The following is a 27,898-nucleotide window of genomic DNA, read 5'->3' as shown; positions in this document are numbered from 1 at the left end:
ACTATAGTTGGGGAAGCAGTAATCAGTGTGTCATAGAACATAGAACATTACAGCGCAGTACAGGCCCTTCAGCCCTCGATGTTGCGCCGACCAGTGGAACCAATCTAAAGCCCCTCTAATCTACACTATTCCAATATCATCCATATGTTTACCCAATAACCATTTGAATGCTCTTAATGTTGACGAGTCCACTACTGCTGCAGGCAGGGCATTCCACGCCCTTACTACTCTCTGAGTAAAGAACCTACCTCTAACATCTGTCCTATATCTCTCACCCCTCAATTTAAAGCTATGTCCCCTCGTGCTAGCCATCACCATCCGAGGAAAAAGGCTCTCACTATCCACCCTATCTAATCCTCTGATCACTTTGTATGCCTCTATTAAGTCACCCCTTAACCTTCTCTCTAACGAAAACAACCTCAAGCCCCTCAGCCTTTCCTCATACAATACGGAGAAAATCGGACCTCTCAGGGACAAAGATGGGGAATTATGCTTAGAACCCAAGGGAATAGGGGAGATCCTAAATGAATACTTTGCATCGATATTCACGAAGGAGAGGGGCGTGTTAACCGGGAGTGTCTCGGAGGGAGGTGTTGACCCGTTAGAGAAAATCTCCATTACAAGAGAGGAAGTGTTAGGTTTTTTAGGGAACATTAAAACTGACAAAGCCCCAGGGTCTGATGGCATCTATCCTCGACTGCTCAGGGAGACGAGAGATGAAATTGCTGGGCCTCTGACGGAAATCTTTGTCGCTTCTTTGGACACGGGTGAGGTCCCTGAGGATTGGAGGATAGCAAATGTGGTCCCGTTGTTTAAGAAGGGTAGCAGGGATAACCCAGGAAATTATAGGCAGGTGAGCTTGACGTCCGTGGTAGGGAAGTTGTTGGAGAGGATTCTTAGAGACAGGATGTATGTGCATTTAGAACGGAACAATCTCATTAGTGACAGACAGCATGGTTTTGTAAGAGGGAGGTCGTGCCTTACAAATTTGGTGGAGTTTTTTGAGTAAGTGACAAAAACGGTTGAAGGAGGAAGGGCCGTGGATGTCGTCTATGGATTTCAGTAAGGCATTTGACAAAGTCCCACATGGCAGGTTGGTTAAGAAGGTTAAGGCTCATGGGATACAAAGAGAAGTGGCTAGATGGGTGGAGAACTGGCTTGGCCATAGGAGACAGAGGGTAGTGATCGAAGGGTCTTTTTCCGGCTGGAGGTCTGTGACCACTGGTGTTCCGCAGGGCTCTGTACTGGGACCTCTGCTATTTGTGATATATATAAATGATTTGGAAGAAGGTGTAACTGGTGTAATCAGCAAGTTTGCGGATGACACGAAGATGGCTGGACTTGTGGATAGCGAAGAGCATTGTCGGGCAATACAGCAGGATATAGATAGGCTGGAAAATTGGGCGGAGAGGTGGCAGATGGAGTTTAATCCGGATAAATGCGAAGTGATGCATTTTGGAAGAAATAATGTAGGGAGGAGTTATACAATAAATGGCAGAGTCATCAGGAGTATAGAAACACAGAGGGACCTAGGTGTGCAAGTCCACAAATCCTTGAAGGTGGCAACACAGGTGGAGAAGGTGGTGAAGAAGGCATATGGTATGCTTGCCTTTATAGGACGGGGTATAGAGTATAAAAGCTGGAGTCTGATGATGCAGCTGTATAGAACGCTGGTTAGGCCACATTTGGAGTACTGCGTCCAGTTCTGGTCGCCGCACTACCAGAAGGAAGTGGAAGCGTTAGAGAGAGTGCAGAGAAGGTTTACCAGGATGTTGCCTGGTATGGAGGGTCTTAGCTATAAGGAGAGATTGGGTAAACTGGGGTTGTTCTCCCTGGAAAGACGGAGAATGAGGGGAGATCTAATAGAGGTGTACAAGATTATGAAGGGGATAGATAGGGTGAACGGTGGGAAGCTTTTTCCCAGATCAGAAGTGACGTTCACGAGGGTCACGGGCTCAAGGTGAGAGGGGCGAAGTATAACTCAGATATTAGAGGGATGTTTTTCACACAGAGGGTGGTGGGGGCCTGGAATGCGCTGCCAAGTAGGGTGGTGGAGGCAGGCACGCTGACATTGTTTAAGACTTACCTGGATAGTCACATGAGCAGACTGGGAATGGAGGGATACAAACGATTGGTCTAGTTGGACCAAGGAGCGGCACAGGCTTGGAGGGCCTAAGGGCCTGTTTCCTGTGCTGTACTGTTCTTTGATTTTCCCACCATACCAGGCAACATCCTGGTAAATTTCCTCTGCACCCTTTCCAACACTTCCACATCTTTCCTATAATACGGCGACCAGAACTGTACGCAATACTCCAAATGCGGCCGCACCAGAGTTTTGTACAGTTGCAGCATGACCTCCTGGCTCCGAAACTCAATCCCTCTACCAATAAAAGCTAACACACCGTACGCCTTCTTAACAACCCTATCAACCTGGGTGCCAACTTTCAGGGATCTATGCACATGGGCACCCAGATCCCTCTGTTCATCCACACTACCAAGTATCTTACCATTAGCCCAGTACTCTGTTTTCCTGTTACTCCTTCCAAAGTGAATCACCTCACACTTTTCCGCATTAAATTCCATTTGCCACCTCTCAGCCCAGCTCTTGCAGCTTATCTATGTCCCTCTGTAACCTGTCACTTCCCTCCGCACTGTCTACAACTCCACTGACTTTAGTGTCATCCGCAAATTTACTAATCCATCCTTCCACGCCCTCATCCAGGTCATTAATAAAAATGACAAACAGCAGTGGCCCCAAAACAGATCCTTGCGGTATACCACTAATAACTGAACTCCAGGATAAATATTTCCCATCAACCACCACCCTCTGTTTTCTTACAGCTAGCCAATTCCTGATCCAAACCGCTAAATCACCCTCAATCCCATGTGTCCGTATTTTCTGCAAAAGCTTACCATGGGGAACCTTATCAAACGCTTTGCTGAAATCCATATACACCACATCAACCGCTTTACCCTCATCCACCTCTTTGGTCACCTTCTCAAAGAACTCAATAAGGTTTCTGAAGCATGACCTACCCTTCACAAAACCGTGCTGACTATCCCCAATCAAATTATCGGTGGCTGGGAAGAGCACTCACTGATGGACACTGGCCGAGGACACTGAATTCGATTTCAGCTGGCCGCAGCCAACACTCACTGTCCAGTCCAGCCAGTCGAGTGAGGAGCTGACACTGTGAACATCGTCACCACTGGGGCAACACCTTCAGGACAGGCAGACAGAAAGCTCAGAGAGGAAACTTTTATTCGGAGTGCTGGAAGCTCGTCAAAAATATTGAATAACTTGTTAAATAAACCCAGATCACTTTCTCTGCCATCCTGCGTGAGAACACATGAACAATCACTCCCTCCCACACTCCAAAGATGTGCAGGTTAGGTTAATTAGCCAGGCTAAATTACCCCTTAGTGTCCCAAGATGTGTGGGTTAGGGGGGTTAGCCATGAATATGATCAGGAAGTAGGATTGAGGGATACAGTGAGGAGGTGAGTAGGTAGGATTGGGGGATACAGTGAGGAGAGTAGGTAGGATTGAGGGATACAGTGAAGAGGTGAGTAGGTAGGATTGAGGGATACAGTGAGGAGGTGAGTAGGTAGGATTGAGGGATACAGTGAGGAGGTGGATAAGTAATATCAGGATCTGTCCAAAAGGAATAGATTTGTTAAAAAAGTTTATTTATTTATTAGTCACAAGTTGGCTTACATTAACGCTGCAATGAAGTTACTGTGAAAATCCCGTAGTCGCCACACTCCAGCACCTGTTCAGGTACACTGAGGGAGAATTTAGCATGGCCAATTCACCTAACCTGCACATCTTTGGATTGTGGGAGGAAGCCAGAGCACCCGGAGGAAACCCACGCAGACACGGGGAGAATGTGCAGACTCCACATAGACAGTGACCCAAGCCGGGAATTGAACCCGGGTACCTGGCGCTGTGAGGCAGCGGCGCTAACCGCTGTGCCACCGTGTTGGGACTAAAAACATGGTCCTGATCCTGGCTCTTTTACTGGCCATTAGATGTTATTCTTAATACTTCAAGGTCTGTCTACAAAACATTATTGCTTGCTATGTAAACCTAATTGCCCCATCCAGGCTACCACAGGATCACAAACGCGAGAGACAATGGAATATTTTCCAAAGCAGCTTTATTGCTTTTCTTCATGGCTGAGTGAAACGTGGCTGATCGCCAGGCGAAAGGATTATCATTGCCTCTGAGCCATGACCTCAGAATGAAGCTGCAATCGCCACTTCAGTATATCCTGTGCACAAAGGAACATTACCGAACCCAGCTACTCTGCAGGAGCGGGAAAGAGAACGAGAATGGAAATATATTGTCTGCACTGAACACAACAGTAAAAATGTTTAATTAACAATGCTTACTGGTGCAAGAAAAAAAATCAAACCAACTTTAACAAGCCTGACAGTTGTTTGCTTTATTCGGTCATGATCCATTTCTTTCAATTAGTGCTGCAACACTGATCCACATCCCACCCAGCTGCTTTACGCCAACACAGGCTGCAGACACACCTGCAGGTTCACCATAGCTCTGGGCAAGAGGGGCTGAGCGTGCCTTCACACACTAAAAAGAGAAGCAGAGAGCTGCAGCAGCCCTGGCACGCTGGTGCTGGAAGCAGTTCCTGCCACCCTGCCAGCTCAGTGTAGCCACTCTGAAGAATAAAACTAATTCTACACAATCTGTAATTCTCTCCCCCCCCCCGCCACTACCCCGAAGGCACTGATGCTCACTGGGATAATCTCCTGAGCACTGGCTACCCCTGGCACCTCGCCCACGCAGCAATTCTTCAAATTCAAGGCTAAACAGCAAGTATTTGGCAATGAGGCGGAGGCAGCCGAGTCCATGCACCTTGTGCTCAGCTGATATACACACACACACGTACTGATGTACACACACACACGTACTGATATACACACACACACGTACTGATATACACACACACACGTACTGATATACACACACGTACTGATGTACACACACGCACGTACTGATAGACACACACACGCACGTACTGATGTACACACACACACGTACTGATGTACACACACACACGTACTGATAGACACACACACGCACGTACTGATGTACACACACGCACGTACTGATATACACACACACGTACTGATGTACACACACGCACGTACTGATATACACACACACACACGTACTGATATACACACACGCGCGTACTGATATACACACACGCGCGTACTGATATACACACACGCGCGTACTGATATACACACACGCGCGTACTGATGTACACACACGCACGTACTGATATACACACACACACACGTACTGATGTACACACACACGTACTAATATACACACACACGTGTACTGATATACACACACGTGTACTGATATACACACACACACGTACTGATGTACACACACACGTACTGATGTACACACACACACGTACTGATATACACACACACGTACTGATATACACACAGACGTGTACTGATATACACACACACGTACTGATATACACACACACACGTACTGATATACACACACACACACACATACTGATATACACACACACACGTACTGATATACACACACACACGTGTACTGATATACACACACACGTGTACTGATATACACACACACACACGTACTGATATACACACACGTACTGATGTACACACACACGTGTACTGATGTACACACACACACGTACTGATGTACACACACACACGTACTGATGTACACACACACACGTACTGATATACACACACACGTACTGATATACACACACACGTGTACTGATATACACACACACGTACTGATATACACACACACACGTACTGATATACACACACACACACACGTACTGATATACACACACACACGTACTGATATACACACACACACGTGTACTGATGTACACACACGTGTACTGATGTACACACACATGTGTACTGATGTACACACACACGTGTACTGATGTACACACACACACGTACTGATGTACACACACACACACGTACTGATGTACACACACACGTACTGATATACACACACACACGTACTGATGTACACACACACACGTATTCATACACACACACACGCACGTACTGATATGCGCACGCACGTACTGATATGCGCGCGCACGTACTGATATGCGCGCGCACGTACTGATATGCGCACGCACGTACTGATATGCGCACGCACGTACTGATATGCGCACGCACGTACTGATATGCGCACACACGTACTGAAATGCGCACGCACGTACTGATATGCGCACACACGTACTGAAATGCGCACACACGTACTGAAATGCGCACACACGTACTGATATGCGCACACACGTACTGAAATGCGCACACACGTACTGATATGCGCACACACGTACTGAAATGCGCACACACGTACTGAAATGCGCACACACGTACTGAAATGCGCACACACGTACTGATATGCACACACACGTACTGAAATGCGCACACACGTACTGAAATGCGCACACACGTACTGATATGCGCACACACGTACTGATATGCACACACACGTACTTTTCAGCAAGGACTGTTGGAAAGCAGTCGTGAGGAACCGTGCATTTTTACTGCACTAGCCTAAGCTTACCATGGTCAATCGAGTGGCTCTGGGGTTACCCCAGGCAAGGTTGGCAATTTCCTCCCTGGCCAGGGGTATTCTGATCAGTCTGGGTTGCTGCTCTAACACTCAATGGATTGTTTACTGAGGTAACCAGATTTGTTACTATCTTCTATCACTCTCTGGCTGTGATTATTTGGTTACCTCAGTATTTCATGCTTCACTGACTGCTCAGTTCTCCTTCTCAATACCACAAGGTTTTCACAATTGTTTCCTGTTTATAAGTCGTTGCCATAGCGTCTGAAATATTTTCACTATTTCATTCATGATACAACTTCTCTTTGTTATGTGTGTGTCAGCTTGGATTCTCATTTCTGAGTCTGGAGGAGGTGAGTATAAGCTCCATATTAAGGTTTTGAGCGCATAATTTGGGCTGACGCTTCAGTGCACTACGAACAAAACGTTACACTGTCAGGGGGCTCAGTACTCAGTGTCCGCCACACTGTCCTAGGGTCAGTTCTGAGGGAGTGCCGCACTGTCAGAGGGTCAGTGCTGAGGGAGTGCCACACTGTCCTAGGGTCAGTACTGAGGGAGTGCTGCACTGTCAGAGGATCAGTACTGAGGGAGTGCTGCACTGTCAGAGGGTCAGTGCTGAGGGAGTGCCGCACTGTCAGAGGGTCAGTGCTGAGGGAGTGCCGCAGTGTCAGAAGGTCAGTACTGAGGGAGTGCTGCACTGACAGAGGGTCAGTGCTGAGGGAGTGCCGCACTGTCCGAGGGTCAATACTGAGGGAGTGCTGCACTGTCAGAGGGTCAGTACTGAGGGAGTGCTGCACTGTCAGAGGGTCAGTGCTGAGGGAGTGCCGCACTGTCAGAGGGTCAGTACTGGGGGAGTGCCGCACTGTCAGAGGGTCAGTGCTGAGGGAGTGCCGCACTGTCAGAGGGTCAGAACTGAGGGAGTGCCGCACTGTCAGAGGGTCAGTACTGAGGGAGTGCTGCACTGTCAGAGGGTCAGTGCTGAGGGAGTGCCGCACTGTCAGAGGGTCAGTGCTGAGGGAGTGCCGCACTGTCAGAGGGTCAGTGCTGAGGGAGTGCCGCACTGTCAGAGGGTCAGTGCTGAGGGAGTGCCGCACTGTCAGAGGGTCAGTGCTGAGGGAGTGCCGCACTGTCAGAGGATCAATACTGAGGGAGTGCCGCACTGTCAGAGGGTCAGTACTGAGGGAGTGCTGCACTGTCAGAGGGTCAGTACTGAGGGAGTGCCACACTGTCAGAGGGTCAGTACTGAGGGAGTGCCGCACTGTCAGAGGGTCAGTACGGAGGGAGTGCCGCACTGTCAGAGGGTCAGTACTGAGGGAGTGCCACACTGTCAGAGGGTCAGTACTGATGAAATGCTGCACTGTCAGAGGGTCAGTGCTGAGGGAGTGCCGCACTGTCCGAGGGTCAGTACTGAGGGAGTGCCGCACTGTCCGAGGATCAATACTGAGGGAGTGCCGCACTGTCAGAGGGTCAGTACAGAGGGAGTGCCGCACTGTCAGAAGGTCAGTACTGAGGGAGTGCCGCACTGTCAGAGGGTCAGTGCTGAGGGAGTGCCGCACTGTCAGAAGGTCAGTACTGAGGGAGTGCCGCACTGTCCGAGGATCAATACTGAGGGAGTGCCGCACTGTCCGAGGATCAATACTGAGGGAGTGCCGCACTGTCCGAGGATCAATACTGAGGGAGTGCCGCACTGTCCGAGGATCAATACTGAGGGAGTGCCGCACTGTCAGAAGGTCAGTACAGAGGGAGTGCGGCACTGTCAGAAGGTCAGTACTGAGGGAGTGCTGCACTGTCAGAGGGTCAGTGCTGAGGGAGTGCCGCACTGTCAGAGGGTTAGTACTGAGGGAGTGCCGCGCTGTCAGAGGGTTTGTACTGAGGGAGCGCCGCACTGTCAGAGGGTCAGTACTGAGGGAGTGCCGCACTGTCAGAGGGTCAGTACTGAGGGAGTGCCGCACTGTCAGAGGGTCAGTACTGAGGGAGTGCCGCACTGTCAGAGGGTCAGTACTGAGGGAGTGCCGCACTGTCAGAGGGTCAGTACTGAGGGAGTGCCGCACTGTCAGGGGGTCAGTACTGAGGGAATGCTGCGCTGTCAGAAGGTCAGTACGGAGGTACTGCTTAATTAGCAATATTGGTAAGTCATTCATTTGTGTAAAGTCCTTTGAGACATCTTGAGTTAGTGATGGGCATTTTTAATTAGTGGTGTTTCCTTTAGGGTGGCACAATGGTTAGCATTGCTGCCTCACAGCGCCAGGGACCCGGGTTCAATTCCAGCCTTGGGTCACTATGTGCGGAGACTGCACATTCTCCCGTTTCTGCGTGGGTTTACTCCGGGTGCTCCAGTTTCCTCTCTCAGTCCGAAAGACGTGCTGGTTAGGTGGATTGGCCGTGCTAAATTCTCCCTCAGTGTTACCCGAACAGGCGCCGTGTGGCGACGAGGGGATTTTCACAGTAACTTCATTGCAGTGTTAATGTAAGCCTACTTGTGACACTAAGAAATAATCTTTTAAAACTTCTATTCAGGAGCAAACCTTGAACTTCAGAACCACATATAAAGCCTGAAATTTAGATTAAAAGATGTTTGTAAAGATTATTCAGTGAAGAATTAAATTTCACTGGAGCTGAATGTAGACAGGCTGCCTCAGCCTGTGAGCACCGTCAGAATTCAGGTCATTTCTAACCAAACATTCCCCCTAAGAAGCTGGCGTGTCTGTTTCAGAAGCTGATTGCACATCTGTGTTTCTGACATTTTAGGTTTTAAATGATTGGAACACAGAATGAAATGTATTGCTGTGAATTCAACCACGGAATAGAGAATTGTTTAGTATTTCTTTGAAGGTGATAGCAAACAAATCGTTTCCAAGGAGCTCACATCCTGCAGACGGAACTGGGAGGGTCTGTCCAACCTGTGTCTGTAGCCAGCCAGTTAGCCCTGATCCTAATCTGAGTAATATATCGCTGGTGGGGCTCTCTCACGGAAAAGCTGCCCTGTTTCCTGGCACTCATCTCCAACTGTCATAGTCAAGTGATTGCCTAGAATATCAAAATAACTGACTCTAAAAAAAAAACCCACACAAATAAATTCCAGTGCTGTTTCTCACTGGAGAACAAAAACTAACTGTTTGCTTGCCATGTGTGCGTGGGTACAACAGATATTGTGAGCACAATGCCCAAGACAAACTCGGTACATCACAGGCAGTATCGAGCCACACAACCCATGACGTAGCTTCTATCTTCAGGCCATGCCAGCTAACTGCTGAGAACCGTGCCGAGCGTCGTTATATTAAAACAGCAACAACATTGTGCCCTGGATTGGACACACATAGAACATAGACATAGAACAGTACAGCACAGAACAGGCCCTTCGGCCCACGCTGTTGTGCCGAGCTTTATCTGAAACCAAGATCAAGCTATCCCACTCCCTATCATCCTGGTGTGCTCCATGTGCCTATCCAATAACCGCTTAAATGTTCCTAAAGTGTCTGACTCCACTATCACTGCAGGCAGTCCATTCCACACCCCAACCACTCTCTGCGTAAAGAAACGTGCTTAAACTGTCTCTACGTTGGAACAGAAATTACAATAGAAACTAAAAGCAGGAGAAGGCCATTCGGCCCTTCGAGTCTGCTCCACCATTCATCTTGATCATGGCTGATCATCGAATTCAATATCCTGATCCCCCCTTCCCCCATATCCCTCAATCCCTTTAGCTCCAAGAGCTATATCTAATTTCTTCTTGAAATCAGACAACATTTTGGCCTCATCTACATTCTGTGGTAGTGAATTCCACACATTCACCACCCTCTGGGTGAAGAAATTTCTCCTCACCTCAATTCTAAAAGGTTTACCCCTTATCCTCAAACCATGACCCCTAGTTCTGGACTCCACCACCATTGGGAACATTCTTGCTGAATCTACCCTGTCTAACCCGGTTAGAATTTTATAAGTTTCTATCAGATCCCCTCTCACTCTTCTAAACTCCAGTGAATATAATCCTAACCGACATAGCAAGCATAGATATGCAGATGATGATAGTGCAGGTATAGACACACTGAAAGGTCACAATGGGAGACAAGGACTAACCTTCAGGTTGGGTTGCCACTTTGAAAGGGGCAGAGCTCTCTCCCGCTCCATGCTTATTGTGAGCAACCACTCGGAAAACATATTTCACATCTGGCATCAGCTCACCGATTGTCACTTCCAGGTCACCAGGTCGACTTGTGTTTTCCACACGCTCCCTAGTAAAGGTACAACAGCAGATTGTCAGTATCCAACCCAACTGGAGCTGAGAATATATCCCTACATTAGATGCCAGTCCCCACATGTTAGGGATCAGTAGATAATGACAACTCTGCTGTCTTTACTGTTTAGAACAGTGTCAAGTGCACAAGGTCACTTCACTCAGCCTCCCTCAAAGGCTGAGTCGGAAAGGAATCCAGATGATGAGGCATTATCTTAGTTTGGACTCTATTCTGGGTCAGTCAGTAACTGATCTTGGCTAAAAGGGAAATTAATCCTACAGGATCAGAGGCAATACAATCAGTCTCCACATCCCTAGGCTAGGGACGGTGAAACCAGGCAGCATTTCCGATCCTGATCACGATGGGAATATGGTGTACGAACATGAGATAAGGACAGGGCTGGGTGTGTTGCGCCCTCCATTAGTCAAATGAACAGCACGGTGGCACAGTGGTTAGCACTGCTGCCTCACAGCGCCAGGGACCCGGGTTCAATTCCTGGCCTCGGGTCACTGTCTGTGTAGAGTTTGCACATTCTCCCCGCATCTGCGTGGGTTTCCTCCGGGTGCTCCGGTTTCCTCCGAAAGACGTGCTGGTTAGGGTGTATTGGCCATGCTAAATTCTCCCTCAGTGTACCCGAACAGGTGCCAGAGTGTGGCGACGAGGGGATTTTCACAGTAACTTCATTGCAGTGTTAATGTGAGCCTACTTTTGACACCAATAAATAAACTTGAAAAAAATATTTTCCCAACACAAAATGACTAAACATACAGAAGAAAACAGCATTTAGGCAAGAAAATTGGAGGATGGTGGGGGATAAATGTGAATAATAAAAGGAAGCATGCCCTAAAATGGTAAGATGGTAACCTTGCACTAAGTTGATCTTTCTCTACACCCTAGCTATGACTGTAACACTACATTCTGCACTCTCCTTTCCTTCTCTATGAATGGTATGCTTTGTCTGTATAGCGTGCAGGAAACAATACTTTTCACTGTATGTTAATACATGTGACAATAATAAATCAAATCAAAATCAAAGGTCCTTAACACATGGGGGGGGGAAGAGATTGAGCAAATACATAGATCTGCAGATAACCTATCTCTACATCACCATGTTAAGAAGCAGAAGATATGAGAGCAGATCCACCCATAACCACAAAAGGCAATGGGATGCTGGATTTTCTACACAAGGGTAGAGTAGAGGATTGGTGTTAGCTTTGTGCAGGATTGGTCCAGGCGGACGGAGGACTAAACATTGGGCACCTCATTGCAGGAAGGGCATCAGAACCATGGAAAGGACGTGACTAAGATTTACTGGGATGACACCAGGGTACTGTTTACAATTACAGATAAAACTGGCACGTTTTCCAGGAAAGGTTAAGGAGAAATGCAGTAGAAGGTTTCCAAATTGTGGAAGGTAAATAGTGAAAGATTATTCCTACTGATCAGTAACTCAAGATTATCACACAGATAAGGGGCAAGCTAGAAGAATGTTTAACCACAAGTAACAAATTAGGCAGAGATTAAAGAACAATGAAAAGGGGGATTGGATATGTATTTGAAAGGGAAAAACAGCAAAGACAGAGTGCCAGTGGGGAGACTGCTCCAATGAGGACTTCTTACTGTCGTGGTGTAGGAAATGCAGCAGCTGAGCTGCGCATAGCAAGATCCCACAAACAGCGATGTTGGTTAAAAGCCAGGAGATCACAGAGAAATCCCATGCTCTTCTTCACAATCTTGCTGGGGTAAGAGCTTTTATTTGCACTCAATGGGGAGATGGGGCTTTGGTGTAACATCTCCTCTTAAAGACGACTCCTCCAAGAGTGCAGCGTTCCCTCGGTACTGCACTGGAGTGTCGGCCTGGATCCCTACTGAACCCCTGCAATGGGACTTGAACCCACATACAGACCCATTGCTGCACATTAGCCGCCGGTGACTGGTAACGCATCCAAAATCCTACAAGCTGTTGATATTTAATGCTGTAGTAACTAAACCCAGCAGCCAATGGGTGCCACTTGAGAAGCTGCCACTTCCTTTGTGCATGCCTTCGGAACAGTTTACCATCATTTCACAATCACCAATAATGCCCGATTAAAATGGGCATTAAATTAAAAAGAATCTTATCCTTCCCTCCCCTAAGAGCCCTCACTCACTGTTTGAGTTCATACATTTGCAACCAAAGTGTGTTTGGTGTTTATGGGAGTCCCAATGAGAGTCAGTAAAGGAGGGGAAGACAATGGGGGAAGAGGCATGCTTTAAATAAAATAAAGGCGCAACAAATTGCCCTTAAACTGAGAAACACTTGAGCCAAAAAACAACAGTTGAGCCGCAATTTCTCTGCTTCATATTCTTTAAATGCCTTATAATGACCAGAAGCTTTGGAGGTAGGGGTGAGTGATGTGCCCATCTCTTACCTGTTGGTGCCATCCCTGGAGTAGTAGACCGAGTAGGTGAGGATCTCTGCATTAGGTTCCGCGGGCGGACGCCATGTCAGCTTGATGAAGCGCGTGGAGACGAGGAGCGCCATCACATCCCGCGGTGCAGACGGGAGCAGCCCGGCTGTGGCGGCGGCTAGATGGTCAGCAGTGGCACTTGTCAGTGAGGGAGGGGGAAATGTCGGAATTGGAACATCTTGGATGGGATGGCAGACACAATGATAAACAAAACAAAAATAAAAATAATAAAAACAGGAGAAAAAGAAAAGAAACCAAAGCACAATGGGAACAGAACAAAATGAACAAACACAGGAAGGGCAAACGAGCAACTTGCTGCTGAACTGAAAGGGAGGCGTGCACACTTTACAGAAACAACATCAACAGGCAGGCACATGGTGACACGTTCCACCTACTCACTCACACAGCTCAACAAGAAGCTAAATACAGTGCCACTGCAGCTGATGCTTGGAGTACAGAACCTTCTGAATCCGACCCATCCCAACATATTCCAATCAAACAAAGATAAAACCTGGGATTCATTGGCTATGTCCAATATTTAATTCAACAGGCAAATGGAATTTCCTTGGAGGTTTTCCTCTGCTCTCCCTCTTTAAACTAGAACACAGGGGAAGGAGCAGGGGTGGACCATACAGTCACTCGAGCCTGCTCCACCATTCAGTATGATCATGGGCACTTTTCCACCTGCTCCCCAGATCCATCGATTCCCTAAGATCAGAAATCTGTCTAGCCCACCCTTAAATATATTCAACAACAGATCATCCACAACCCTCTGGGGTAGAGAATTCCAAAGATCCACAACCCTCTGGGGTAGAGAATTCCAAAGATCCACAACCCTCTGGGGTAGAGAATTCCAAAGATCCACAACCCTCTGGGGTAGAGAATTCCAAAGATCCACAACCATTTTGGGTGAAGCAATTTCTCCTCATCTCAGTCCTAAACAATTGGCCTCTCATCCCGAGACCATGCCCCATGTTCTAGCTTCCCTGACCAGTGGAAACAGCCTCAGTGCCGACCCCAGCCAGCCCCTTCAGAATCTTGTGTGTTTTAATGAGATTGCCTCTCCTTCTTCTAAACTTCAGAGAGCGTCGGCCCAATTTATTTAAACCCTCATGATAGGACCAATCCCTCATCCCAGGATGCGTTCGAGTGAACCTTACTGATTGATGCCCAATTACTGTTAAACTCTGTCCCTTCCTGCACTCAGCTTACTTTGCCTGCACTGCTACACTGTTCTGTTGCCTCAATTATTCTTCTCTGGATTTCTCCCCCTCCCTTCATCTGAACCCTCCCCAAGCCACCCACCCCGATCCAGCTAGGTTAAAGCCCTATCCACAGTGCTCGCTGTGAGATTCACCAGGATGCTAGTCCCAGCCAAGTTTAATTAGAGTCGATCCCAAAAGAATGGCTCTCGCTTCTCTGAGCACTGGAGCCAATGCCCCATGAATCTAAATCCTCTCTTCCTACACCACTCTGAGTCATGCATTTAATTCTCTAATCTGCTTGACCCAATGCAAGCAGCTGTATCAGAAACTACCTTTTTTGGAAAGCTCCCACAGCGTAAAAGAACTTGTCCTCCAAGGACCATCCAATACAATTACAACAAGGAACCACATGACCATTCTGGATAAAAATTGGATTTCTGCTCTTCCATCACATACTGAAAGATGATGTAGAAACTGTGGCGCAGATTCCAAGTTAACTGCCCGGTCCTATCTCAGGTTTACTGGCCCGGTCCTATCTCAGGATAACTGGTCCTATCTCAGGTTTACTGGCCCGGTCCTATCTCAGGTTTACTGGCCCGGTCCTATCTCAGGTTTACTGGCCCGGTCCTATCTCAGGATAACTGGCCCATTCCTATCTCAGGTTTACTGGCCCAGTCTGATCTCAGGTTTATTGGCCCAGTCCTATCTCAGGGTGTTCCTTGTCTGGTAATCTAATGGCAAGCCTATCACTGTATAACTATCATTAAGCTATCAAGGACCAGAGATCTGTGCAGTCTAAACATTGCACCATCTGGATACAGTTGGGAGGGGATGGGGGCAGAGATTAAGAGTGTGCTCCACACTGGCCACAGCTGATGCCAGATGGATTCACATCAAGCCTCTAGAGTGTGACTCCCTAATGCTGCCCTAATGAAGCAAGATGTTCTGAAATCACAATACAAACATTGGAAGCATTCTGGGGTGACTTGATGATATCTGATATGACATTGAGCCTTGTGCATTAGTTACAAGAAAGCTACCTCCCTCCCCCTAGAATAGATTATGTTAAATTGCAATGTAAAATCAGAGATAAGTAGGAGCGCAGCTGCAACACTAGAATCAAACAGATTTCTGAACCTTATTCTAATGGAGCTGGGTATTTCATTTCTGGCCCGGTGCACTTTAACCACAGCCCAGTTCTGGAACCCGGCGCTAATCACCAACCTACTGCTGATCAAAGACTGAGAAAAGTGTTTAAAGATATAAACTGCACTGTTCCAAATAAAAATTGGAGTGAATTCTAGCGTCTGAAACTAACTCAACTTAAAAAGGACTTTAAATATTTGTGCGTTGTGGAAATATGTTCGTTTCACTCATCACTGAGAACTTACTGATCTGAAAGTAACAATGGAGAGGCGGAAACACAGTTGAAGATCACACTGTCACAATTATTATTTGCTTCAAGTTCAATGTAGGCTTCACATTGACCCCTTTCCCATTGCTTGGTGCGATTCGCTGTCTAATGATGCCATCCAAGTTCACTAACACCTTTCATTCACCTTTGTACAATGTACATTAGTAAATATTGCTTTTTTTTTTAAACTTAGGGGTTTTCTGTAAGGAAAATTTAACTTATGAAGAGAGGTTGGATCGGCTTGGGTTGTTTTCGTTGGAGCAGAGAAGAATGAGAGGCGACCTGATTGAGGTGTTCAAGATTATGAGGGGCATGGACAGGGTGGATAGGGAGCAGCTGTTCCCCTTAGTTGAAGGGTCAGTTACGAGGGGACACAAGTTAGAAGTGAGGGACGGGAGGTTTAGGGGGGATTTGAGGAAAACCTTTTTTACCCAGAGGGTAGTGAGGGTCTGGGATGCGCTGCCTGGGAGGGTGGTGGAGGCGGGATGCCTCACATCCTTTAAAAAGTACCTGGATGAGTACTTGACACACCATAACATTCAAGGCTATGGGCCAAGAGCTGGCAAGTGGGATTAGGTGGGCAGGTCAGGGCCTTTCATGCATCGGTGCAGACTCGATGGGCCGAAGGGCCTCTTCTGTGCTGTGGTACCTGTGATTCTGTGAAAATCATTTTGTGATGTTGAATTATATTGTTTTATCAAATGGATGTATGGTCTTTTGTGAGCAGGATATAATAGTAAATAGTTCCGTAGCTTGAGCCATGATTTAACATTTTTACTGATGCCTATATAGCTGTCATTGTTAATATGTTCACTGGAATGGAATTAAAGCCGCACTTTTAAAAAAAATAACTCTCTTTCAAATCTATTTTTCAGTTCACCACAACACGCTAAGTGATCCTTCATAAAGAGAGGTACAAAGTACACAACAAAGGATGTTAGCGTGAACCTTTATAAAACACTGGGTTCACCTCCTGGGCAGCACCTTTTAGGAAGAATGGAAAGGTATTAGAGAGCACACAGATGGGATTCACAAGAATGGCTTCAGGGATGAGGGACTTTGGTTACGTGGATAGACTGAAGGAGCTACGGCTGTTCAAGAAAAGATGTGTAGGTTAGGTGGATAGGCCATGGAAGATGCATGGGGTTATGGGGATAGGGGGAGGGTGCTGGGTAAGATGCTCTTTCGAAGAGTCGGTGCGGACTCAATGGGCTGAATGGCCTCCTTCTGCACTGTAGGGGTTCTATGGTAAGATTTGCAAGAAGTGCTCAAAATGACCAGCAGCTGAGACAGAATAAAGAGAAAAGCTGTTCCCATTGGTAGAAGGATCGAGAAGCAGAGGACACTGTTTGAAAATGTTTTAGAGTGTTACAGTTACAGCAAAGCATTTTCCTATTTGAATATGTCTACTGATGTCTTAGTAAATGCGATGTGGAGATGCCGACGTTGGACTGGGGTAAACACTGTAAGAAGTCTCACAACACCAGGTTAAAGTCCAACAGGTTTATTTGGTATCACGAGCTTTCGGAGCGCTGCCCCTTCATCAGGTGAGCGGGAGTTGGCTTCACAAATGGGGCATATATAGACAAATGTAAATATGGGCACGCGCGAGCAATGACTGGTAGTGTGGGCTTGTGCGGGTTATTATTGTAGTTACGAGAGTTCTGTACATAGCTGTCACCAGGCTCCGTGTCCTATTTATTTTATATTTTTGTAAGTAAAAAAGATTAAACATCAAAACCTGTTTATCCCCATTTGTCAAGTTACCACAGAAGGTAACTGGCAAATGAACCAATAGTGGCATGAGGGAAAAAGGTTTAGAACATAGAACATAGAACATTACAGCGCAGAACAGGCCCTTCGGCCCACGATGTTGCACCGACCAGTTAAAAAAAAAAACTGTGACCCTCCAACCTAAACCAATTTCTTTTCGTCCATGAACCTATCTACGGATCTCTTAAACGCCCCCAAACTAGGCGCATTTACTACTGATGCTGGCAGGGCATTCCAATCCCTCACCACCCTCTGGGTAAAGAACCTACCCCTGACATCGGTTCTATAACTACCCCCCCTCAATTTAAAGCCATGCCCCCTCGTGCTGGATTTCTCCATCAGAGGAAAAAGGCTATCACTATCCACCCTATCTAAACCTCTAATCATCTTATATGTTTCAATAAGATCCCCTCTTAGCCGCCGCCTTTCCAGCGAAAACAATCCCAAATCCCTCAGCCTCTCCTCATAGGATCTCCCCTCCATACCAGGCAACATCCTGGTAAACCTCCTCTGCACCCTCTCCAAAGCCTCCACATCCTTCCTGTAATGTGGGGACCAGAACTGCACACAGTACTCCAAGTGCGGCCGCACCAGAGTTGTGTACAGTTGCAACATAACGCTACGACTCCTAAATTCAATCCCCCTACCAATAAACGCCAAGACACCATATGCCTTCTTAACAACCTTATCTACTTGATTCCCAACTTTCAGGGATCTATGCACACATATACCTAGATCCCTCTGCTCCTCCACACTATTCAAAGTCCTCCCGTTAGCCCTATACTCAACACATCTGTTATTCCTACCAAAGTGAATTACCTCACACTTCTCCGCATTAAACTCCATCCGCCACCTCTCGGCCCAACTTTGCAACCTGTCTAAGTCTTCCTGCAAACTACGACACCCTTCCTCACTGTCTACCACACCACCGACTTTGGTGTCATCAGCAAATTTGCTAATCCACCCAACTATACCCTCATCCAGATCATTAATAAATATTACAAACAGCAGTGGCCCCAAAACAGATCCCTGAGGTACACCACTTGTAACCGCACTCCATGATGAATATTTACTATCAACCACCACCCTCTGTTTCCTATCCGCTAGCCAATTCCTGATCCAATTTCCTAGATCACCCCCAATCCCATACATCTGCATTTTCTGCAGAAGCCTACCATGGTGAACCTTATCAAACGCCTTACTAAAATCCATATATACCACGTCCACTGCCTTGCCCCCATCCACCTCCTTGGTCACTTTCTCAAAAAACTCAATAAGGTTAGTAAGGCACGACCTACCTGCCACAAAACCATGCTGACTATCACCTATCAATTCATTACTCTCCAAATAACTATAAATCCTATCCCTTATAATTTTTTCCAACATCTTGCCGACAACAGAAGTGAGACTCACCGGTCTATAATTCCCGGGGAAGTCTCTGTTCCCCTTCTTAAACAATGGGACAACATTCGCTAACCTCCAATCTTCTGGTACTATACCAGAGGCCAACGACGACCTGAAGATCAGAGCCAGAGGCTCTGCAATCACTTCTCTTGCCTCCCAGAGAATCCTTGGATAAATCCCATCCGGACCAGGGGATTTATCTATTTTCAGACCCTCCAGAATATCCTGCACATCCTCCTTATCAACTGTAATACTGTCTATTCTACTCCCTTGCAACCCAGTGTCCTCCTCAGCTATATTCATGTCCCCTTGCGTGAACACCGAAGAGAAATATTGGTTCAATGCTTCACCAATCTCCTCCGGTTCCACACATAACTTCCCTCTGCCATCTATAACTGGCCCTAAACTTGCCCTAACCAACCTTCTGTTCTTGACATACCTATAGAACGCCTTAGGATTCTCTTTAACCCTATCCGCCAAAGTCTTCTCATGTCCCCTTTTAGCCCTTCTAAGCTCGCTCTTCAACTCCCTCTTAGCCAATCTAAAGCTTTCTAGTGCACTACCCGAGTGCTCACGTCTCATCCGAACATAAGCCTCCTTTTTCTTTTTAACCAACAAAGAAACTTTTTTGGTGCACCACGGTTCCCTAGCCCTACCAATTCCTCCTTGCCTGACAGGGACATACCTATCACAGACCCGCAGTAGCTGCTCCTTGAAAAAACTCCACATGTCGGACGTTCCCAGTCCCTGTAATCTCCTAGTCCAACCTATGTTTCCTAATTCTCTCCTAATAGCCTCATAATTACCCTTCCCCCAGCTAAAACCACTGGCCCGAGGTTCATGCCTATCCCTTTCCATCACTAAGGTGAACGTAACCGAATTGTGGTCACTATCACCAAAATGCACACCAACTTCCAAGTCTAGCACCTGGTTTGATGTTATATTGCAAGTGGTTAGGATCTGGAAGGCAGTGCCTGAGAGTACTGTACGGTGCAGACAGACTCAACTACGACTTGCAAAAAGGGATTGCAAAGCACTTGGACAAAGAAAAGTTGCAGGACTCCCGAGAAAGGCCAGCTGGGCAACTAAATTACTCTTACTGAGAGCCAGAAACAAATGACGGGCCGAATAGCCTCCTTCTGACCTGCATCCACTCCATGGTTCTATTTCACAGTAAAAGCCAGACAATAAGAGCCACACCAATCTCAAGTCCCAAGATACCAGTCGATATTTTCAAATCAATATTTCATTACGTCCAAAGTCAGACCAACTCTAACTTGCACTTATTTCTGTTTTGCTGAAATGGCCCTTTCTTTTGATTTCTGTCGCAGTTTTACAAACTACCGCAAGTGTAAAGATGAAACTGACCCAGACAGCTAGCTCATGCTTTGGCTTGTTACTAATATGCAACATGACAATACATGAAGTGTTGTTGATTGCTTTCTCTTGTCATTATACCTCTGCTCCTAGTGACCTGAATATAAATGGCATTGCCACACACACAGCACAGCTGAAGGGTGCTCCTTGAGTGCCTTACCCCTTAGTTTTCAACTGCGGGACAGAGTCCTGACCCTGATAGCTTCTGTGGTCAATCTGCCTGCCTGATCGTCCTGGAAGTAACTAATTAACAGGACACTCCAGAAGCCCTATCCAACAGAGGGCAGAGGTTGACAGTCCAAGTGGAAGGATTAAAGGGAGTCCCACTGGAGGAGTAGGTGTTGCCAAGTAGGTAGGACAGACACCGTGACGATGCCTCGGGATGGAGGCACCCTCTGAACACTTTAGAATTCTAATTCACCCTGGAGGCCGCCTCTAGTTATCTAGTCAACATCAGCAGAGTATCTATCCAACACCAGTAAGATCCTGCCATGGTTACCAATCTATCCCCAATGGCGCCTTAATTGCCATGAATTGTTTAACTGCTGTTGCTGGGAGGGTAAGAGGTTACGGTATGTCATTGCCTCCAGTGCGACCACTCCGGGGGGGAAATCGTGTAGCTGGACAGCTTGATGGCACTGCAGGTGCGCATTCAGACCCACCATCTTATTCTGAAACACCTTCTGGTAAAGGCACTTAATCCTGTCCTTTACTCATGACGTGGATTCCCAAGACTTTAATACCCCAAGTTTCTTGAATGTAAAATCAGAAATGTAATTAAGACAATGGAGAGATGTCAGTGTCTTGTATCTGTACCCAGAGTGGGTCCCACATTTCACCGTCCTGCTTTTGGCCCCAATCTCTTGGTTCACAAACTTTACCAGGCTGATTCCGGGGATGGCGGGACTGATGTATGAGGAGAGATTGACTGGGTTAGGATTGTTTTCGCTGGAGTTCAGATGAATGAGGGGGATCTCATAGAGACTTATAAAATTCTAACAGGACTAGACAGGGTAGATGCAGGGAGGATGTTCCCGATGGTGGGGGAGTCCAGAACCAGGGGTCACAGTCTGAGGATTCAGGGTAGACCATTTAGGATGGAGGTGAGGAGACATTTCTTCACCCAAAGAGAGGTGAGCCTGTGGAATTCATTACCACAGGAAGTAGTTGATGCCAAAACATTGAATGTAGTCAAGAAGCGGCTGGATATAGCACTTGGGGCGAATGGGATCAAAGGTTATGGGGAGAAAGCAGGATTACGCTATTGAGTTGGATGATCAGCCATGATGGTGATGAATGGCGGAGCAGGCTCGAAGGGCCGAATGGCCTCCTCCTGCTCCTATCTTCTATGTTTCTATGTAAACAGCACCAATATTGTAACCTTCTGTCAGTGTGGGAGATACAAATTTAATTGGTGCTACAAGAGGAAAAACGTCATGAACAATTTCAGCAGGAGAGGGGGACAAGCACATGCCTAGAATGTATTACTGTGAACAGGTCTTCAATCAACCCTGCAATCATTGCAAAATATATACCCGGCTGGGGCTGGAAGCTAAGACTTCTGCTCAGTCCTCAGTGGAACAACACTTGGTTCCTGCGACTGGGGAATCATATCTCTGGGGCTAAACCCACAACGCTCACGGAGTTGGGGGCTGGTCGAGGTTGGGGGCTGGTCTGACATTCCGCACTGAATTCAACAGTAATTTCCCAGCGGCTAGGGAGCTCTCTGCTGATAAAGACAACAACAGGCTCACAGATCAGGGAATGGATACTGAAACAGCCAGTCAATAAACGGAGAGATTTATAATGGAAATTGAACAGTAAATCAATACACTGAGTGATTATAGGAATGGGGTAAGATTCATCTCCAGTCACAATGTCCTGATTCCACTTTATACTCACAATCCTCTGAGAACACCAAGGGCTGTATGTGGCATTGTCATTATTTTTAGCAATAAAATGAAACACGAGTACACAATAGCGTTCAGTGTTTTACAATCACAGTCATGTTTTTACTAAAAATAGCAAAGAAAGGAAATCCCAATCCGTGTAAGTCCACAGAGAGATCGAGTTGGCTGAATGGCTCTCACACAGAGACCATGGAATCCTGACAGTGCAGGAGGCAGCCATTCAGCCCATCGGGTCTGTACTGACTCCCCGGAGGAGCATCTTACCCAGGCCCATCACCCCCGCGCTAACCCCGTAACCCATGCATTCACCTGGCTAATCTACCTAACCTGCACATCTTTTGGAGTGTGGGAGGAAGCCGGAGCACCCGGAGGAAACCCACGCAGACACGGGGAGAACGTGCAGACAGTCACCCGAGGCTGGAATCAAACCCGGGTCCCCTGGTGCTGTGAGGTAGTAGCACTAACCACTGTGCCACCGTGTCGCCCGCTGATGAACTGAGACACATACACAAACACACATGGGCAGAACAGAGACATGCAGACATGCACAAACACACACACACACAAAACCCAACTCATTAATGCCACTGACTAAATGGAGTAAATGTTATCACAAGCTGCGCTATCAGTGGTCCAACTGATTTATTCAGTGAGTTGTACAGGTGAAGAAAATTTCACATTTAATTCCCAGTCAATGATAGGTTAACTAACGTCAGTCAGGGCTGCAGTTACAGTGTGACAATTGGTCTCAGTGCCCTGGACTATGGGGCGAGGTGGAGGACGTGGAGGCGTTAGAGAGAGTGCAGAGAAGGTTTACCAGGATGTTGCCTGGTATGGAGGGTCTTAGCTATGAGGAGAGATTGGGTAAACTGGGGTTGTTCTCCCTGGAAAGACGGAGAATGAGGGGAGATCTAATAGAGGTGTACAAGATTATGAAGGGGATAGATAGGGTGAACGGTGGGAAGCTTTTTCCCAGATCAGAAGTGACGATCACGAGGGGTCACGGGCTCAAGGTGAGAGGGGCGAAGTATAACTCAGATATTAGAGGGATGTTTTTCACACAGAGGGTGGTGGGGGCCTGGAATGCGCTGCCAAGTAGGGTGGTGGAGGCAGGCACGCTGACATCGTTTAAGACTTACCTGGATAGTCACATGAGCAGCCTGGGAATGGAGGGATACAAACGATTGGTCTAGTTGGACCAAGGAGCGGCACAGGCTTGGAGGGCCGAAGGGCCTGTTTCCTGTGCTGTACTGTTCTTTGTTCTTTGTGGAATTAGCCCGGAATCCAGGTCTGATAAGTCACCACCTGAAATGACCCATTTTTTAAAGAAACCAAAAGAGAAAACGCTGGAAAATCTCAGCAGGTCCGGCAGCATCTGTAAGGAGAGAAAAGAGCTGACGTTTCGAGTCCAGATGACCCTTTGTCGGACTCTTTGTAGGCCAAAGGGTCATCTGGACTCGAAACGTCAGCTCTTTTCACTCCTTATAGGTGCTGCCGGACCTGCTGAGATTTTCCAGCATTTTCTCTTTTGGTTTCAGATTCCAGCATCTGCAGTAATTTGCTTTTATCCATTTTTTAAAGAAGATTATTTTTGCTTCCCCCCCCCTCTTTCCTGATGCCACCGATTGCTGCCCCAGTGGGTTTACACAAATTCCGGTCCCCCATATTCCTGTCAGCATGTCAGGATAGCAACAGGTTCAGGTATGATGCTGCTGCAGTCAAATAGGCCGCTAGCACTGACTGTTTGGGCTGACAAGTGGAGCTGACCCCTTGAATGAGGTAACTGAAAGGCACATCTGTGGAACTGCACCCTAATGAGTTGGCTGGAAGGCAGGAAATGAACTGGATATGGAGAGACAATCCCACTTGTTGGATCACAGCAGCCCATCACCACCTGACCTGATATACTGTCTGCTGGTGGAAAAAACACTCTCACTGGGTGAATGGAATTATCTCCAGTTGCTCTTGCAGGGCCATAGACAACACATCGTACAACCCTCCAAGAGGAGAAGAGGAGATCTTCATCCAGCCTCCTAGTTTACCATCACGACATGTTGTTGGAGCTTTACCAGCCAGTGTGCATGAGAACATCTTCCAGTTAGAACATGGCCAATAAAGGAACAAATCACCAACTAATGATTTGCCCTGTAGCTAGTCACAGCCAATTGGAGCTGGTCACTGGCTCACCCAGGAGGAAGTTGAGGTGCTCACCACCTGCCAGGTACCTTCTGGTTTCAGCTGAAGGAGGCACTGGCAGGAACATAGGGGGAAATAATTTTGCACAATCTCTCTCTGGGACACTGAACAGTCACAGTGGGAAAGAAAGTAGGAATCAAAAATAACCTTTGTTCAAAAATGGGTCATTTAAGAAGAGATAGTCCTTGGTGGTGTAGTATCTGTTCGAGGTGCTGCATCGGCAGTAGCCTCTCCACATACTGCACGCTGAAAGCATGTACAAGCTGTTGTCAGCCCAGAGCAAGCCGAGCTGTTGCTGAAAGCAGTATTATACCATCTGCCTCACTGCCACTGCCACCTGTTTCCTATTCGCTCTGACTGCCAAGTGCTGTGATCTGACAGTGTCCTGTGGGCTCCCCTTCCTTGGCAGCACCTGGCATGTACGTCTGTGCTGTTTCTCACTTACCATGCTCCAAGATGATGAGCTGGGCGCTGGCCCGTTCATTCCCTACATCGTTCTCCGCCACACACTGGTACAGACCTTCGTCAGACTTCACCAGCCCAAGAACCTGCAGGTTCCGCTCATTCTGAAAAACCAAAGAGCAATGCTTAAACATTCCCTGCCACAGATTCGCCAAGCTGGGGATCTCCTCACCTTCAGCGCTTAATACTCTTCCCCAACGTGGATAAGGCACATTGTCGGAGCAGGACAGAGGGGTGCTTATATCTCATGCATTGTAGGTGACTTGTGGTGTTTGATACCAACACTGAGGTGAATAATAAATATTTCATTCTCCAAAGAGCTTATATGCTGCATGACTATAATAGAGCCCCTAATACTCATAGAAAAAAATCATAGAATCCGTACAGTGCAGAAGGAGGCCATTCAGCCCATCAAGCCTGGACTGACAACAATCCCACTCAGGCCCTATCCCTGTAACCCCACATCATTTACCCTGCTAATCCCCCTGACACTAAGGGGTAATTTAGCATGGCCAATCCACCTAACCTGCACATCTTTGGACTCAATAATCAAAGAACAGTAAGTAAATTGCCACAGTCACCAAGAATGCAGCTCCTTTTAAAGAGGGTATGAGGGCAGTGAGAAAACCAGAAGTTGTTATCAAGCACACAGAGCAAGCAGACACCAGGCTTAACACCAATTCATTAAAATTCCCACATGTGTGGTGTGCTAGCAAGCCAGAATTTCACAGGATTGTTTGCCAGGCGGTGCTGAGTTAGACGGTCAGCCAGGACATGGGTGGGTATGAAACAGCTGGCCTCTGTGCTCCAATGCTGAGGAGAAAGGTGAGGGAGCAGAGGAAGCAGTCAGGCTTCCTGGCCTCGCCCATTGCTTGGTGATCCCTGAGAAATTGCATGTGTGTGCGCGGCAGATGTGCAAAGATCAAACACTGCAGTCTCAATAGCCCACCAAAACCTACTGTCCGTCCACACTCGGTGCCTTCAGGAGAGGAGGTGAGAAAATGAGAAATAACACACAGATCCAAAGGTAGTGAGGCACAGGTTATTTGTGTTTTTAATGGGATGAATATATAGAGATTTGCCCAAAAGGGTTTTCCGATGCAAAACAAAATCAGAATATTGGGCAGGGGTTTGCTGAAGGGCAGATCTCAGAGCTAGTCCTGTGAACTAGGTGCAGGGTCAATGCAAAATCCAAGTGCTGTTGTCCACACTGAACCCAAGAACTATACATCAAAGCTTCACTATTAACCATAAAGTCACCGCCACAGAGCCAGCCACCCCCACCAACCAGCAGCTGAGAGAGAGTCCTGCTCTTGTCAAGAATCATAGAATCTACAGTGCAGAAGGAGGCCATTCAACCCATCGAGCCTGCACTGACAACAATCCCACCCAGGTCCCATCCCCATAACCCCCACATATTTACAGTCCTAAACCCCATGACACTGAGGGGCAATTTAACATGGCCAATCCCCCTATCCGGCACATCTTTGGAGTGTGGGAGGAAACCGGAGCACCCGGAGGAAACCCACGTAGACACGGGGAGAATGTGCAGGCTCCACACAGACAGTGACCCGAGGCCGGAGTTGAACCTGGGACCCTGGCGCTGTGAAGCAGCAGTGCTAGCCACTGTGCCAACCCTTTTCCAATTGTTGTAGAAGTTAAAATAATCACAAGCATTTTTGTCACATTTTGTAGCGAATATCAGCAGGCGCTCAGGCAGGAAGTTAAAGATCTGTGAACTTTTATTGTTGTTATGCACACTGTGGTGAAAATGTGACTTTCTGAGCTTCACCTGTGGTGTTAAGAGGCCAAATCTGTGCCAGCCTTTTACTGAACAGAACAGGATGTAACACAATAAATGGAAGCATGGACAGACATCATTAACACTGTCAACACAGGGATTATTGGGAATCCAATATAGGGTGAGGATTGCAACGTGTCCACAGGAGAGGCTGGTAGGAGGGGGAGGGACATAATCCAATCATTTACTTACAACAATCTTGAAATAGTCACTGGGGATCACCATGTCTCCATTCTTTATCCATTTCACGGTTGGCATTGGTGCCCCTGTCACTTCGCATTCAAACACAATGTCCATGGACTCGTGAGCGTAAATGTTAACTGGACGCTTCAGAAAGTGAGGGGGAACTGTAAAAAAAAATAAGAATGGGCGTGGTAAGCACACCGCCCCAACCACAAACACTTCACCACATTGAAGGCAGGAGGATAGGCTGTGCAGGCAGTGGGATTTCAGGGCAATGTAACAGCAAAGTATGTGCTAATACTTCATGTTGCAGCTTCCTAAACTTGGATTGTGTTTGATGAGCAGTCTGAGCAGGGTGACACTAAGGTGAAATACTGAAGGTTACTATATCATTACTGCTTGCTGTGGGAGCAATTTAAGGTGATGAATTGAGACAATCACGCATGGAAGTGTCACACATTAGAGTGTGTCGACTTCAGGCTGATTTTGTTCCCAAGGTGTGTTGTTTCAGCTAAATAAACTGGAATAGAATTAACACTTACAACTGTCGCAAGCAAACCTGGTCACCAGAGACTGGAAACTGGCACTGCACAAACCAAAATCAGAGCAAGAATTACACAAGTCCTTTCAAAGGCAAGGCTTTCACTGAAACCTCTCGAGGACTCTGAAGGTGGAATCTATTGGAGGTGCGAGGGGCTCACACTCACCAGCTGCAGGGTTGGTGAGAGCCCACAGTCTTCTTTGGGGAGGGTCTGCCAGTGTTAAGTGTCAGTTAGGCACTTAGGGATGGGCTGAATGGCCTCTTCTGCACAGCAGGGATGCCGTGATGATAAATACCAGTCAGAGGCTGGA

At 47.2% G+C, this 27,898-nt stretch overlaps 1 protein-coding gene across 4 annotated transcripts in view; it reads right to left on the bottom strand.

The window, feature by feature from the left end:
• LOC144480456 (neogenin-like) overlaps positions 1–27,898 on the bottom strand; it is a 211,059-nt gene that overhangs the window by 46,697 nt on the left and 136,464 nt on the right. For all 4 annotated transcript variants that reach the window (XM_078199894.1, XM_078199896.1, XM_078199895.1 and 1 more), the window contains exons 6-9: positions 27,056–27,210; positions 25,046–25,166; positions 13,283–13,499; positions 10,714–10,868 (exon numbers count right to left, since the gene is read on the bottom strand). In XM_078199894.1, the coding sequence (XP_078056020.1) occupies positions 10,714–10,868; positions 13,283–13,499; positions 25,046–25,166; positions 27,056–27,210 (648 nt within the window). The remainder of the gene's footprint in view (positions 1–10,713; positions 10,869–13,282; positions 13,500–25,045; positions 25,167–27,055; positions 27,211–27,898) is intronic.

Source organism: Mustelus asterias, chromosome 29 (assembly GCF_964213995.1).
Source record: "Mustelus asterias chromosome 29, sMusAst1.hap1.1, whole genome shotgun sequence".
NCBI lineage: Eukaryota > Metazoa > Chordata > Chondrichthyes > Carcharhiniformes > Triakidae > Mustelus > Mustelus asterias.
The sequence above is the reverse complement of the archived record's forward strand: the minus strand, read 5'-3'. Positions and strand labels throughout refer to the sequence as shown.